The sequence below is a fragment of the Heptranchias perlo genome, chromosome 15, assembly GCF_035084215.1.
Source record: "Heptranchias perlo isolate sHepPer1 chromosome 15, sHepPer1.hap1, whole genome shotgun sequence".
Classification (NCBI taxonomy): Eukaryota; Metazoa; Chordata; class Chondrichthyes; order Hexanchiformes; family Hexanchidae; genus Heptranchias; species Heptranchias perlo.
In genome coordinates this window covers 43,208,573-43,224,120 of record NC_090339.1, presented here as the reverse complement: position 1 = coordinate 43,224,120, position 15,548 = coordinate 43,208,573, and the positions used below count along the sequence as shown (strand labels likewise).

The following is a 15,548-nucleotide window of genomic DNA, read 5'->3' as shown; positions in this document are numbered from 1 at the left end:
TTTGTTCACTATAGTGCCAGTTACTGTGAAATTGCCTTCTCTCCAAACTCAAGTGCCATTCTGCATAGCAAAGCTAAATCAGGAGCCAACACACAAAACATCCGTAGAGGAATTTCACCCTCTAGTGGACTCTTACTGTTACGACTGGAGTTATTCTCCAATTGCACAACAAGAAACATTGCAGATACCATGATTTTTCTATTCCTACAGTTTAATGTCAGATTTGCAGTCGGATTAAGAAAGCAAGTAAAGTCATCAGGAATTTTAAGAAATATGTAGAATTTATTTTTACAATTTTAAGCTAATGAACAAAATAACCAGGTAGAAGCTAATTTCTGCTCTACCCATTCAAAACTCATGACCAAAATTTCTTCTCAAGTAAAAAATGGAATACAACATTTGGATGACATTTTATCCCTCTGCTGTACACTGATGTGAAAGAAATCTAACAATATATGTTTTAACTTGTATACACTCTTCCATGTTTTGAACAAGTCTGGTGCAAGTGGCTTGCACAGATAACTGAGTTTATCAGTAAAAGGTGCACTGCTGTCCTTACAAAGTCAGGGTCACTTTCCCAGATTTTCAAACATATGATAGTAACATAGGAACCCTGATTGTACTTGGTCCACTAAATTTCAGGAGTTGTTCCTTACCAAACCTTGGTTGGGGAAGAGGCAGGTGAAAGAAGCAGTACTGAATTTCTAAATTGTAGCAAACACAGCTTGCTGTACCTTAAACTGTCTCTGTCACAATAGTTTTTGCCGCAGTCTGTGGCTAAAAATGAGCAAATACTAAGAATCTGGTAAATGTACCCAACTAGAAATCTATTAAAACATTGAAAAAATAAAATGCAAAAACAAAAAAAAAATTAACAATTCTCAGAGAGAAATGAACTGGGTGCTTTGTTTTGGCTCATTATCTCCCTTTTGTCGCCACCCTCATTTTCTCCTCACCAAATATACAATTCCACAGGTGACAGTCCCTAACCAGCACCTCACCAAAGTTGCCACGCTTCATATTTGAACCATGATGGTGCATGCTGACGGGCTATTCCACAGGTGGATCGACACAGCTGAACCTATTCCTGTTACGCTTTGCAGCAGGAGCCACTGGCTAGTGACCAGGAGATTGAACTCAACAACAACTTGCATTTATATAGAGCCTATAACGTCATAAAACATCCCAAGGCGCTTCACAGGAGCATTATCAAACAAAATTTGACACCAAGCCACATAAGGAGGTATTAGGACAGGTGACCAAAAGCTTGGTCAAAGAGGTAGCTTTTAAAGAAGGGTCTTAAACAGAGAGAGGTAGAGATGCGGAAAGTTTTAGGAGGGAATTTCAGAGCTTAGGGCCTAGGCAGCTGAAGGCATGGCTGCCAATGGTGCAGCGATTAAAATTGGGGATCGCAAGAGGCAAGAATTGGAGGAGTGCAGAGATCAAGGAGGGTTGTCGGGCTGGAGGAGGTTACAGAGATGGGAAAGGGTGAGCCCATGGACGAATTTGAAAACAAGGATGAGAATTTTAAAAATCTAGGCGTTCCTGGACTGGGAACCAATGTATGTCACAGCGAGCATGGGGGTGATGGGAGAACGAGACTTGGTGCGAGTTAGAATTCAGGCAAGAGAGTTTTGGATGAGCTCGTATTTATGGAGGCTGGAAGATGGGAGGCCAGCCAGGAGCGCATTGGAATAAATCGAGTCTAGAGGTAAAAAAGGCATGGATGAGGGTTTCAGAAACAGATGAGCTGAGGAGGGGCGGAGACAGGCAACGTGAAAGTAGGTGATCTTGGTACTGGAGCGAATATGTGGTCGGAAACTCATCTCAGGGTCAAATAGGATGGATGCCAAGATTGCGAATGGTCTGGTTCAGCCTCAGACAGTGACCAGAGAGAAGGGAACGGAGTTTGCGGGGGGGACCAAAGACAATAGCTTCGGTCTTACCAATATTTAGCTGGAGGAAATATTTGCTCGTCCAGTACTGTATGTCGGACAAGCAGTGAGACAAATGAGAGACAGTGGAGGTGGTGGGGTAGAGCTGGGTCAGTGTATACGTGGAATCTGACGTTGTGTTTTTGGATGATGTTGTCGAGGGGCAGAATCTAGATGAGAAATAGGAGGGGGCCAAGGATAGATCCTTGGGGGACTCCAGAGCTAACAGTGCGGGAGAGTCAAGAGAAGCCATTATAGGTGATTCTCTGGCTACAAGTGGATAGATAAGAATGGAACCCGGCAACGCAGTCCCACTCTTCTGGACGATGGAGGAGAGGCATTGGAGGAGGACAGTGTGGTCAACCGTGTAAAAGGCTGCAGACAAGATGGGAAGGATGAGGATGGGGAGTTACCATCGTCACAGTCACATAAGATGTCATTTATGACTTTGATAAGGGCCGTTTTAGTACTGTGGCAGGGGTGGAAACCTCATTGGAGGGATTCAAACATGGAGTTGGGCAATAGATGGGTACAGATTTCGGAGGCGACAACACATTCAAGGACTTAGGATAGGAAAGGGAGGTTGGAGATGGGGCGGTAGTTTGCAAGGACAGAGGGGTCAAGGGTGGCTTTTTTGAGAAGGGGGGTGATGACGGCAGATTTGAAGGGGAGGGGGAACAGTACCTGAGGAGAGGGAACGGTTAACAATATCAGCTAACATGGGGGCCAGGAAGGAAAGTTGGATGGTCAGGCAGTTTGGTGGGAATAGGGTTGAGGGAGCAGGAGATGGGTCACATGGACAAATTGTGCTCGGAGAGGGCATGAGGGGAAGATAGGAGAGAAAGGAGAGAAAGATGCGAGTTCAAGACTAGGGCAAAAGGGGACCTTAGGGGAAGTTTGGCTTGGTGAGCTGGGGGAAGCGAGAGAAGCAGCAGAGGCAGCTGAATCGATGGTCTCAATCTTAGTGAGAAAATGCTCCTTGCACTTTTCATTGGAGGTGAGAGGGCAAGGGAGAGGGGTTCAAGACAATAGTTGATAGTGGAGAAGAGAAGCCGGGGGTTATCTTTGCATTCCAGGATGATACTGAAAGAGTGAGCAGTTTTGGCAGAGGAGAGCAGGATTCGACAGTGCTTTATGTGGTCCAACCAGATGTGGTAATGAATAGCTAAATCAGTTTTCTGCCATAAACGTTTAAGTCTGCGTCCCTTGGATTTAAGGGAGCAGAGTTGAGGGCCATACCGGGGGAAAAGACCATGGTGAGAGAGAATAATGGTTTTAATGGAGACAAGGGTATCAAGAGTGGAGGCGAGGGTCTGATTGAGCATGTCGGTAGCTGCAGAAATGTCGAAATGAATGGAGGGCCAAAGGTTAGACAATTGGGAATTTGAAAGTGCAATTGTGACTTGAGGAAAGAGTTTTATTTCAGGGGTGGACACAGAAGTAAGTGGGGTTGGGAGGGGGAAGGGGGATGTAGGTGGAGAGGGATACAAGGAAGTGATCAGAGATGGCCTTAGCCGTAATTGACATGACGGGAGTAGAGAGGCACGGAGAGATGGCAAGGTCGAGGGGGTGGCCGTGAATATGGGTAGGGGAGCTTATACAGAGGGAGAGGTTAAGGGAGGATAGGAGGGCAGTGAACTCAGAGGGGAGAGAGCATGATGAGTTGAGATGGAGATTGAAATCACCAAGGATGAGAAGTCACTTGGTGCAGAGGCCGAGGGAGGAAAGCAGTGAAGATATCTCGGTGAGAAACTTAGCGTAGTACTTGGGTGGGCAGGAGAGAATGAGGATTTTAAAAATAAGTGAGGGGTGGAACAAGGTGGGATGCTCAATGGAAGAGAAAGTGCCAAAGAAGTAGGGGGACAGACCAAAGTATGATTTGGTGATAAGGGCCACACCACCACCATGGCGGTTTGGGGGGGGGGCAAGTGGTGGAAGATATAGCCAGGCGAGGAGGATTCTTTAAGGGGGAAGGAATCATCATCCGTCAGCCAGGTTTCTGTCAAGGCCATGATGTCAATGCAATCATCCACAATAAGCTCTTGGATGGCAAGGGACTTGTTGACAAGTGAATGGACATTCTGGAGGGAGGTACGGAGAGGGGCAGTGATAGCTGATCCACTGGCAAAGACCACAGCGCTGGGAGGACAACGGGAAGGAGATGGGCGAAATTAGCCCCCAGCTGGCGCACTGGGCAGTAAGGTCGGAGAGAGAGTAGGATGGGTCATTTGGGGTTGCTGCTCGTAAGGAGGCAGCGATGAGTGCCTCGATGGGCCCTTTGGAGGATGCCAAGAGAGGCACAGATGGAAGCTGTAGGTTTATCTAAGAGGGAGTCAAGCCTGGGATGGCAGCAGAGTAGGAAGTTCAAGGAGTGCTGAAAGGTTGAGGTAGGGGTAGGGGTTTTGGGGGGAGGCAGAGTACCAGAGAAGGGAAATGAAAGGAGGCATGACAACAGGAAAAAGGAGCCTGGGAGGGGAGAAAAGAAAAGAAAAATGGTGAAAAAAGGGGAAACAGAAGTGATGGGCTCGGGTCCGGAGCGGCAGCCAAAACACGCACGTGAATGTACACTTGGAAACTCAAGTTACAACAGAAGATTGGGATAGATATGTCCTGGTAATAAACAGGGAAGAGGAAATAATAGGAGGGAGTCCAAGGTTGAAGTCAGAGGTTAAAAGACACAGGGACAATGTTGCCAATTCCAGAACTGCAACTAACACTTCAGATGACATAAGCTAATTAAGTATTGAATTAGAATTATCTTCTTCTGGTTTGCAGAAAAATGAACATGTTTGTATTAAGTGTCAATGCTGGCAGTGCAAACACAGGATGAACTACTGTACATCTCAACTCCTTACGTGCCAGCTGCAAAACTCTAATACATTCAGTACACAAATTTAAATAGTCCTCAGTTAACAAATACTGTTGAATTCTAATTAAATTCAATTAGAAACAGAGATTATTGACCGATCACCGGGATCTGAAGATTCAATGACTCGGTCTGCTCGTTGCATTAGTTTCACCAATGAATCAAACATTCACGGGGGTATGACAAGAATGCTGATGCATTGCCCCCACATGGCTTTCGTCCCTTGTACACACCGTGTGCTGCACTGTTGAAACCTTGCAAGAAATCTAGTGACTCCAATATTGCAGACCAAGGGGTTGAATCACCTGATCATCAAGCCCGTTGGGAAGAGTCAATCTCACAAATGGATTTTACTCGCACAGGTCAGAAAAACTAGAATCTCATCTGTGATCTATGTGCTGCTCACTGTCCACCATCACAGACCCGATGATCTGTATCAGTAAGCCTTCACACTGTCAGAACTCGACTCTGTGCTGCATAATATGAAGCCAAGTACTGCAGCCACGATGACAACTTATACCCTGATTTTTTTTTTGAAGAACCCTGGTCCACAAGCTTATAATTAGCCATCATTTTTCTTCACTCGTGTCATCCTTGAAGGCCAAATTCCAGCAGTACAGCGCCAAGCAAAGATCAATGGCCAAGTAAGGATCCAGGGTTATTAGTGAGCTACCGACCAATCGCCCTCCTGTGCGCTTGCTACAAGATGCTCGAGTGACTGGTCTGGCAGCATATATCTCCAGGAGATGATGCTGCGCTGATCCCAGACCAGGCTGGTTTCTGCCGTGGTCACAGCACTTGTGACCAAATACCTGCCGTAACCACTTACATTGAAAATAGCTTTCAGAAAAACCTTAAGACTGATGTGGTCTTCCTCGATCTAAAAGCAGCCTGGTCTTTTGACAGAAATATATTGGGTCACCAGGAGTCAGTTCCACAAATCCTTTTTAATCTGTACATAAACGACATGCCTGAGACCAGATCGCAGAAATTTATCTATGCTGATGAGAGTGTCTTTGTTACTCAAGCTAGTGTCTTTACCACCCTGGAAACCATCCTTATCATTAATGATATGAAATTTGTGGCACAGTACTGCCTGAAATGGCATATTCAGCCAAGTACCACAAAGACTGTCTTCTGTCTTTCACTTGTACAATGCTAATTCCTCATGCACTCACTATCATTCAAAATGGTTAACTTCTTAAATATGATGTTAGCCTATTTATTTGGGCATCACCCTCGACCAGTCACTAATCTACAAAAACAATCTACTGAAAATTGCTGAGAAAGTCAAAACCCAGAATAATGTAATCGCCAAACTATCCGGGGAACAAACGCCTCCACTTTACACTCATCTGCTCTTGCAAACTACTGAGTTGCAAAATACTATGCTCCTGTTAACGGCTCGCTCACCACACATTAAGCTAGTGGATACTCCACTGCATGCTACTGTGCGTTTTGTGGCAGGCACATTACATGCTAATCCCCTCCCATGGTTACCAGTCCTCTGCAACATAGCTCAACATCTTTGTCGTTCAGATGTAGTAGCAAAATTGGTGAAAAGGCTTTGTGACAATATTATGTTGCTAATTCATTCCGTTTGTTCTATCCACCAACAGAGGCACTAAATATGGTTAACCTTTCCCGATTCTTTTGATTTTTCCTTACCAACTTGCTGGTGTGAAGGGTGGTCAACTGATGCAAGGGTGGTCAACTGATGCACCTATAAACCACATCATATCCAACCCTACAGATACTCAACCAGGGTTCAACTGACCACCTCACAGTTGGGTAGTTCTCATTCGCTTTTGAACTGGACAGAGACAGTGCACTTCAAATCGTCACCTATCGGGACTTCGTGAGGGAGACAAATGTCCTTGCGGACAAATACAAACCATGTCGTTGAATCATGCCTATTAACTAAGCCATATGGTGGCCTAAGTACCTTGCATGCTGGTACTTGCGTGATGTTAAGTTCTATAAGACCACAGGCATTATGTGCCAAGTCTACATACATTAGATAAATAAATTAGAAGCGTAGAGTAAAGCTTGAAAATTTTCAACATACACTAAGGATACTCACCAAACATGCTAAAACCAGTTGGGTAAAATGATCTCTCTTACTTTTTTCTTCCATGCAACTTGTTTCAATATCTGAAATTAACATTTCTTGTCATTAATCTTATGAGCTCTCGATACCACGTGTACGAAATTGACATTGATTAATTCCTGCAAAGAGCATTTTTCTTTCTCCCTCACCTAGAACACAGAAAACATCGGCCAGAATTGATGACATATCATCCCGAAGTTCCTGTAAATATAAAGGGAAAAAAAGGACTGTTAACGTTGATACTGGCTTTCCTGCAGTGAAATCATTTTTTTCAGGGGTGGGGGGAGGCAAAATGAGAGGAAGTAGTAATGCCATAAAATGGCTAGTCTGACAACTCTCAAAAGGCAAAGACTGCCCTCTTGCTTTAAGTATTTTTTATAGCAACATATTTGTAAGTTGCCATACTAAGAGTTACTGACTGAAGACTGCATAAAGAGATGCTCAAAACTCCTAGGGGAGAAGCACTTTGATAAAGAAAAAAAACCTGGAAATAGGCTATCAAAGGAGATTAACCTGTTGCCTTTAGTACTGTTCAAAAGTGTGACAATATTAAAAAATTAAGCAGTGGACAAGTATGATCCAAAATATTAAGTTGCATAGACATTTGCTTTTAGAGCTGAAAAGTTTGTCAATACAAATGTACATGACACTATCACAATGACAGATGAACAAGACTATGCAACCCATCTCAACTCATCCATTCAGAAAGACTCTAAAGTCCACTCATTGCAGCATTCAATTGATTCTTCAATAATTGCTGCCACTGCTCCATGGAATTTTATTCCGTGTTGACTGTTCTTTGTGTGAAGAACTTCCCGATATCAATCCTAAATCTGCTTTTTATTAGTTTAAATCCATGACTCTGTTCGATCTCAGTTTGATGTAGAGGACTTTGTCTATGCTTTCACTGGTATGCATTTATTGCATTTCTAAAATTCAAATTAACATTTTAAGTAAATGGCACAATTAATCATTTTCTTGCTTTCACAAATAACTGTTCTGGATGGCATTTGAAAACTGAAGCCCAACAAAAACACATTTCTTGCCAATATCAGATTTCTTATGACAATGAATCGCTCATTATATTTGACTAATTGAGAACAAACAAGTTCCTACAGTACTTTATGGTATTCAATGTGTGGAATTAATTCCAAAATTCCATTCAAAATAAGCCAGTCATATGAGACTGCCATCCTTGCCTACTTTACTCAAGGAAATCCAAAAAGATAGTATGCTTGTATGGAGCCTTGCTTCCAAATATTGTAAAAGCTTGAGGACCTTCAGACAGTTTTTATTGCTCATTTAAAAACCAGGATTTTTGGAGTTTTCAATTTTTATGATTAGCAACAAAACTCAGGAGAAAATCAGGGCAAAAAAAATTCAAGATCAAAAAGCAGAGTAAATTTGGAGAAAATTAATAAAAATCAGTTTTTATTTTGAACATTAAACCTGAAGAAAACAACCAAAAGACTTACATGGCCCAACTAAGCTAAGTGGATTAAATAGTCAAACATGTAGGAAATGAAGGGATAAATTTAAGCATTCATATTTATTCAGGCTTTGGAGCTTGTGAAGTTGCATTTCATGAAGCCAATGATGCAACTCTAATCCCAACCAATAAGTAAGCCACTATAATTTTGCACTATAGGGTCCAATACATATTCATTAAGGAGCAAATTCACAAGTCTCAATTCCATCAAATAATTTAGCTGAAATTGTTTCCCTTCCAGAATTTTGCACTGAAAGTTGGGTCCTGGGATGTGCCATGCATCACCCTACTCATGTTATTGCACATGTTGCATGCATACTCAGCACACACGGTACATTACGATGTCAACAGTGTGACCCGCGCTCAACAAGGATTCACTGAGAGCAGCAAAAATTCTGGTTTTTGAAAGGAGGAACAGGTAGAAATCGGATTTTTAATTGATCCACCAACCTAGAAAACCCGAAGAATTTAGTGAAGGAAATTGGTAAAAACACTGACAGTCTATTTAAAAGCTATTTGTCACAATCGCACATCAATCAGATACGGTTCAGCTTCTAAGATTGTGCACATAATCAATTAACTAGATTGATTTAATACAATTAATCAACTACGCTGGTTAAGAGACCAATTATTTCCAAAGGTAATTGTAAAACTGTATATGACAATTCTAAACAAAGCTAGCTTTACATGGAGAATATTAAAACATTTAAGTGGCAGCAGAAAACTTTACTTCTAAATATTTCATTGAAACCTTAATTATGGCCCTCTGTATGGAGGGGGAAAATGGATACTGTATTTTTGGAGCAACTAAAAATTTAGGTATTTATGCACAAGTGTTATAATATTGTTGTGAAGTTACTTTCATTAAAAATGGATTAATTAACTGACAAACTCATGACTGTGGACATCGTTTGGTAACAGCTGCAACAATGTAACCTTGCAAAAATGTGGAAAATCTGGTCCTTCAATTTGTTGTTCCTTGGACATTTAAATTTAAACCATTTGCTTGACTCGATTTTCTGAATTTAAAATAGGAGGTGCTTAACAACTATATTGAAGGGCATAAAAGGTTTGGAGGTTTACTTTCATTTTTTAATGGAAGGGACATATTGAGAAGTCCCTTCTCTGCCACTTATCCCTCCTCAAGAAAGGGATTTCCTACAAATAAACACATTTCAAACCAATACATCTCCCAATGTGTTGCCCATGGAAGGACAAAACAAATTTCCCTCAGGGTGCATTAGTGATGCTGTAACTTTTGGTAAAGGGATCTGCAATTTCTGAAGCTCCATCTACTGTTGAAGTGTGGAGCTGCAAGTAATATCAGATGGCAGGAACAGCCCATACAATCACCACCAAAGTGTCAGGAAGGATTGAGAATCATGGACTCATGGTGGGGGGGGGGGGAAAGCATTTTTGAAGGCATTCAGAAGCAACAAGAACTCTGGGAAGGTGGAAACAGGTCCTATGGATTGCAGGGGGGGGGGGGGGGGGTGAGGAAGACATGTGGCATGAACAGCCAACAGAATTGATCTCAAAGAAAAACACTTAAAAGTTTCACAGAACATTTATTAAGAGAGAACCTGAAGCCTGGGAAGATAACAATGAGTAGTTGTTCCAAACTTATTTATTGGGGAGAAAGGTTTGCAATGTTGGTAATGTCCTGGAGCTTTGAGGCTGTCTTAGTAGTGCTGCTGTAGTTTTAGATATGATCATAGAATCACAGAATGATACAGCTCAGAAGGAGGCCATTCAGCCCATCATGCCTGTGCTGACTCTTTGATGGAGCTATCCAATTAGTCCCACTCCCCTGTCCTTTCCTCATAGCCCTGCAAATTTTTGCACTTGAAGTATTTATCCAATTCCCCTTTGAAAGTTATTACTGAATTTGCTTCCACCCTTTCAGGCAGTGCATTCCAGATCATAACAACTTGCTGCGTAAATTTTTTTTTGCCCTAATGTCGACTCCGGTTCTTTTGCCAATTAACTTACATCTGTGTCCTCTGGTTACCAACCCTTCTGCCACTGCAATTTTTCCTTATTTACTCTATCAAAACCCTTCATGATTTTGAACATCTCTATCAAATCTCCCCTTAAACTGCTCTGCTCTAAGAACAACCCCAGATTCTCTCGTCTCTCCACGTAACTGCCCCTAAAGTGCGGTGCCCACAATTGGGCACAATACACCAGCTGGGACCTAACCAGTGATTTACAAAGGTTTAGCATAACCCCCTTGCTTTTGTACTCTATGCCTCTATTAATAAAGCCAAGGATCCAGTATGCCTTTTTAACAGTCTTCTCAACTTGTCCTGCCACTTTCAAAAATTTGTATACGTACACCCCCATGTTTCTGTTCCTGCACCTCCTTGAAAATTGTACCATTTAGTTTATATTGCCTCTCCTCATTCTTCCAACCAAAATGAATCACTTCACAGCGTTAAATTTCATCTGCCGCGTGTGTGCTCATTTCACCAGTCTATGTCCTACTGAAGGTTATTATCGTCCTCACTGTTTACTACATTTCCGAGTTTTGTGTCATATGCATTCTTTGAAATTATGCCCTTCATATGATTTGCAGTTTCTAGTGCTTGTGAAGCTCCATCTTGTGGTACATGTGGGTGGTTGCAGGGTTTTCTATGTGTCACAGAGGCATGGAGGTGATGCCCAAATAAGAATGTGCGACATGCATAGCAAATTTAATACATCACAAATGTCTGCTCCAAAAGAATTATATCCATTTGTGCTCACCAAAAGTCAACCAAGACATCTGCCATTTTTAAATTTACCTGAAAACAATGCTCTGAACTGAAACATCTGATGGGTCCATCTCCAGATTGACACTGCAACAAGTGACACTGACATCCTGGATCATAAAGGCTACTTTACAGATGAAATAGGAGGAGTAGGCCATACGGCCCCTCGAGCCTGCTCCGCCATTCAATAAGAACATGACTGATCTACCTCACCTCCACTTTCCTGCCCTATCCCATATCCCTCAATTCCCTTGGTGCCCAAAAATCTACGGCTCTCAGTCTTGAATATACTTAGTGACTTTGGCCAGTTCATTGTCAAGACAGCCAAATGTAAAATTGCCCAGATTGGTCATCCCAAGTAAACATTTCTGTTCAAGTCCCAAAATAGCAAGCCTCCAGGGGGCTGCTTTTTGGTAGGCACGGAACTGACATTTTAAAATATTTGTATTAAAATAGACATTACCTTCTGGATGCAGTATTTCAGATTGAAAGTACTTTACATCCTTGAGTGATGTATCTCTTTAATATACATGAGAATGTACTTCCATCTCCAAAATTTAAATAAATATATTTTTATTTAAAGAATACAGCAAAACCTACACTCAACTGCTGTGCATGCAAAAAAAACAACTTTTTCAGCACTGAATCAATCACTTACCATTACATCACTGAGAGCACTGGCAGCTTGTTCCTGTCTTAGATTGCCTTTTATAACATGCCACGCCAACTCATATAAAGCTTGTTGGATATCTGTTTTACAATGAAATGAAAATTAATAAAGCAATATTAAAACTGCAAGATCAAACAATTATTGTAGGAAAAAACAGGAAACAAAAAATATTGAAGCTTCCAGCAAGAAAAAATTGATTTTAATTTGTTCTATTTTAACTTTTGAGTCAACTTTCCATGTCTGTAAAGAAAGTTGCTCCCTACCTGCTAATACTGGATTAATAAAGCCAGCAATTAAAAACAATCTCAATGCACCGTTAGAACTTCTTTATTTAATAAACGTGCATACATGGGAGCAACAATGTTACCACACTGCCACCCATGATAACCAGTCAGCCTTTCAGAACCAATATAAAAAGAGATGAGCAGGCAGAACTCATTGTGTCTTCAATATGGAACAGATTAAAATCTTGCTGTCTTTTCTCCAACCATTCTATAATATACACAGATAAGCCAATAATAGTGTGGAAAATTTAACTTCATTAATTCACCAGTACATTCACTTCATCAAAATGCATTGGCCAAAGCCAAATCAAACTACCAAAGATCCCTCTTGCTTAGGCATTGTTCCAGTACGACACAGGATATTTTAACTTGTTTGTAAAAATTATTTATAAATAAACCCTAGTTGATCTTGTGTGGCATTATGTCTCTCTTTCCGTAAAGAGTGAGTTGCAGGACGATGCAGAGAAGGACATTTGTATCCAATTGTCTCAGCCCTAGAACAACACTGTAGGAGTTCTTCAGGGCAGCATCCTTGACTCAACTATCTTAAGTTGCTTCATCAGTGACCTTCACTCCATCATAAGGTCAAAAGAGGGTATGTTTGCTGATGATTGCAGAGTGTTCAGCTCCATTTGCAATTCAGCAGATAATAGAGCAGTCCATGCCTGCATGCAGCAAGACTTGGACAACATCCAGGCTTGGGCTGATAAGTGTCAAGTAACATTCGCGTCACACAAGTGCCAGGCAATGACCATCTCCAACAAGAGAGAGCCTAATCACCTCTCCATGACATTCAATGGCATCACCATCATCGAGCTCCGATTAATATCCTGGGGGTCACCAATGACCAGAAACTCAACTGGACCAGCCATAAATACCGTGGCTACTACAGCAGGTTAGAGGCTGAGTATTCTGTGATGTGTGGCTCACCTCCTGACGTCCCCAAAGCCTCTCCACTATCGACACGGCACAAGTCAGGAGTATGATGGAACATGCTCTCCACTAGAATATAAGTGGGGAGTGGGGTTAAAATTCCACTGGGGTTCTCCTGATCATCCGCTATAATTTTGGCGGAAACTCCAGAAAATGGAGTAAATACCGTTCACGCTGTTTTCCCAAGGCTTCCATGGTTCTTCCAACCAAAGTTACAGCTGACGACCAGGAGATCTCTTGTGGAAATTCACCCCGGGTTTGTTCAATTATTATAGACAGCCCAATGGTGCATAGAATTGGTGCTTGAATACCCAGCAAGAATTTACTTCAATTTCCAACATATTGCGCTTTCTACCTCAGCAAGACAATTACTCAGACATAAGGCACTATTTCTAACACTAAGAAAAAGAGCTAATACATCCTACTCTACGTATCAACGCGGACAACTACTTGAAAAGCCGAACCAAAAAACTTGTTAAAAATGATACATATTTCTGTGATATTTCTTTCTACATGGCTGTAAGCACAAAGATTTGAGGAGGCTTTTGAAGTGGAGGCACATGTAGTAATGTGAAAAGGTTTAAGGAGAGAGCTCAAGAATGTGGAACCAAGGCAGTTGAAGGCTCTGCCACTGATGGTAGGGTGGAAGGGGAGGAAAAGCAGTGGGCTACAGTTGGAAGTGGGGGCTGCAAGCACAGATGTAATGCTGAAAACATTTGCAGGTGTAGGGGAAAGTGAAGTCATGAGGGATTTGTATATGAGGATGAGGACTTTTAAGTCAATGGACTAAGTGAGTGGGAAAAAATGTGATCAGAAAGGACTAGGGGTGATAAGTTGGCACGACTTTGTGGCATGAGATGCAAGCAACAGTTTTCTTACTGAGTTGAAATTTAAAGAGTGCAACTGAGGCCAATGAGGAAAGCATTAAAAATATCCTCTGAAGGTGACTAAGATAGTGGGGGTGAGCTCAGGAGGGAGTTAGGTAATATTTCAGAGGTGGAAGTAGGTGGTCTTGACGATGGATTGGGGTTTGAAGCTCAATTCAAAGTTGAGCAGGATTCAGAAGTTGCACATTGCTTCAGCAAGCATCCATGAAAAGGGACCGGATCAGGGAGCAGTTTCTGGTGGGGGGGGGCGGCATCAAGAAGATAGCTTCATTCTTGCTAATGATGCTAAGGAATTATTACCAATCTTCCTTACCAATCCATATACAATAAAGTTTTAATATATTGGAAAAGTGTCCTAAAATATTATTGTTTGGACCTTGATCATTTGTATATTGCACATTGCATTTACCAACGCTATTATCCTAACTCTCGATATTAAACACACGTGATATCATGGCCCATTGATCTATCATTAAAAAGTGGGGGGTATGGGGACGAAAATTTAAATAGTTTTCCTACATCCTTTACACAAACAATTACACAATTTCAATTGTCAGCAGATGAATGACAACACTTGAGAATCACAGCATTCTGTTTTTGACAGCAATGTGATTTCATGACAGTGAACAGTCACAGCCACACCAATCATTTTAGTCATTTATGAAGCACAAATTACTTTTACTATATATATTACAGAACAAAAAGGGAGTCAGGAAATCAAGAAATCACTTTCGTAAGTCCATTACACAATCAAAGTCAGCCTTTCAATGCTAGGTAAATGAACATAGCTTGGCTTATTACTGCTCCAAAATTATTTCCAAGATAACTCTACGTGTAAAACAAGGATAGAAGTTGTAAAATAGAATTGCTAAAGATAATAACAGATAAAGATACATTAACACAAAAGCTTTAAATTAATCCTTTGCAGTGCAACTACTTATGAGGTAGTCACAATTGTCTATTTGACCCAAAGCTGAGGTTCCGACCCCATAACCTCTCTATCACCAAGACCACTTACTTCCACCTCTAAACATTGCCAACCCTGCCTCAGCTCACCTGCTGCATTTACCGGTTCCCCTTTATCCACCCTGCACATTACTTCCTCAAAGAACTCTAATAAATTTGTCAAACACGATTTCCCTTTCATAAAACCATGTTGACTCTCTGATTTTATTTTGAGTCCGTAAATGTCCTGCTACTATTTCCTTAATAATTGATTCTAGCATTTTCCCAATGACAGATGTTAGGCTAATTGGCCTATAATTACCTGCTTTCTGTCTCCCTCCTTTCTTGAATAGGGGTGTTACATTTGCAGTTTTCCAATCTGCTGGGACCTTTCCAGAATCTAGTGGAATTTTGGAAGATTACAACCAACGCATCCACCATCTCTGTAGCCACTTATTTTAAGACCCTCAGATGCAAGCGATCAGGTCCAGGGGACTTGTCAGCCTGCAGACCCATTAGTTTGCCTAGTACTTTCTCTCATGATCGAGATTGTTTTTAGATCCTCCCTCCCCTTTGCCCCTTGATTATCTATTATTATTGGTATGCTTTTAGTGTCTTCTACTGTGATAACAAAATATCTGTTCAATGCCTCTGCCATTTCCTTGTTTTCCATTATT

The 15,548-nt window shown here is 41.5% G+C and overlaps 1 protein-coding gene across 3 annotated transcripts in view; it reads right to left on the bottom strand.

Annotated features, from left to right (window-relative positions):
- The window catches only part of thoc2 (THO complex 2), a 131,532-nt gene that overhangs the window by 101,611 nt on the left and 14,373 nt on the right, over nt 1-15,548 (bottom strand). For all 3 annotated transcript variants that reach the window (XM_067997134.1, XM_067997136.1, XM_067997135.1), the window contains 3 exons: nt 11,811-11,902; nt 7,060-7,111; nt 6,884-6,954 (listed from right to left, as the gene is read on the bottom strand). In XM_067997134.1, the coding sequence (XP_067853235.1) occupies nt 6,884-6,954; nt 7,060-7,111; nt 11,811-11,902 (215 nt within the window). The remainder of the gene's footprint in view (nt 1-6,883; nt 6,955-7,059; nt 7,112-11,810; nt 11,903-15,548) is intronic.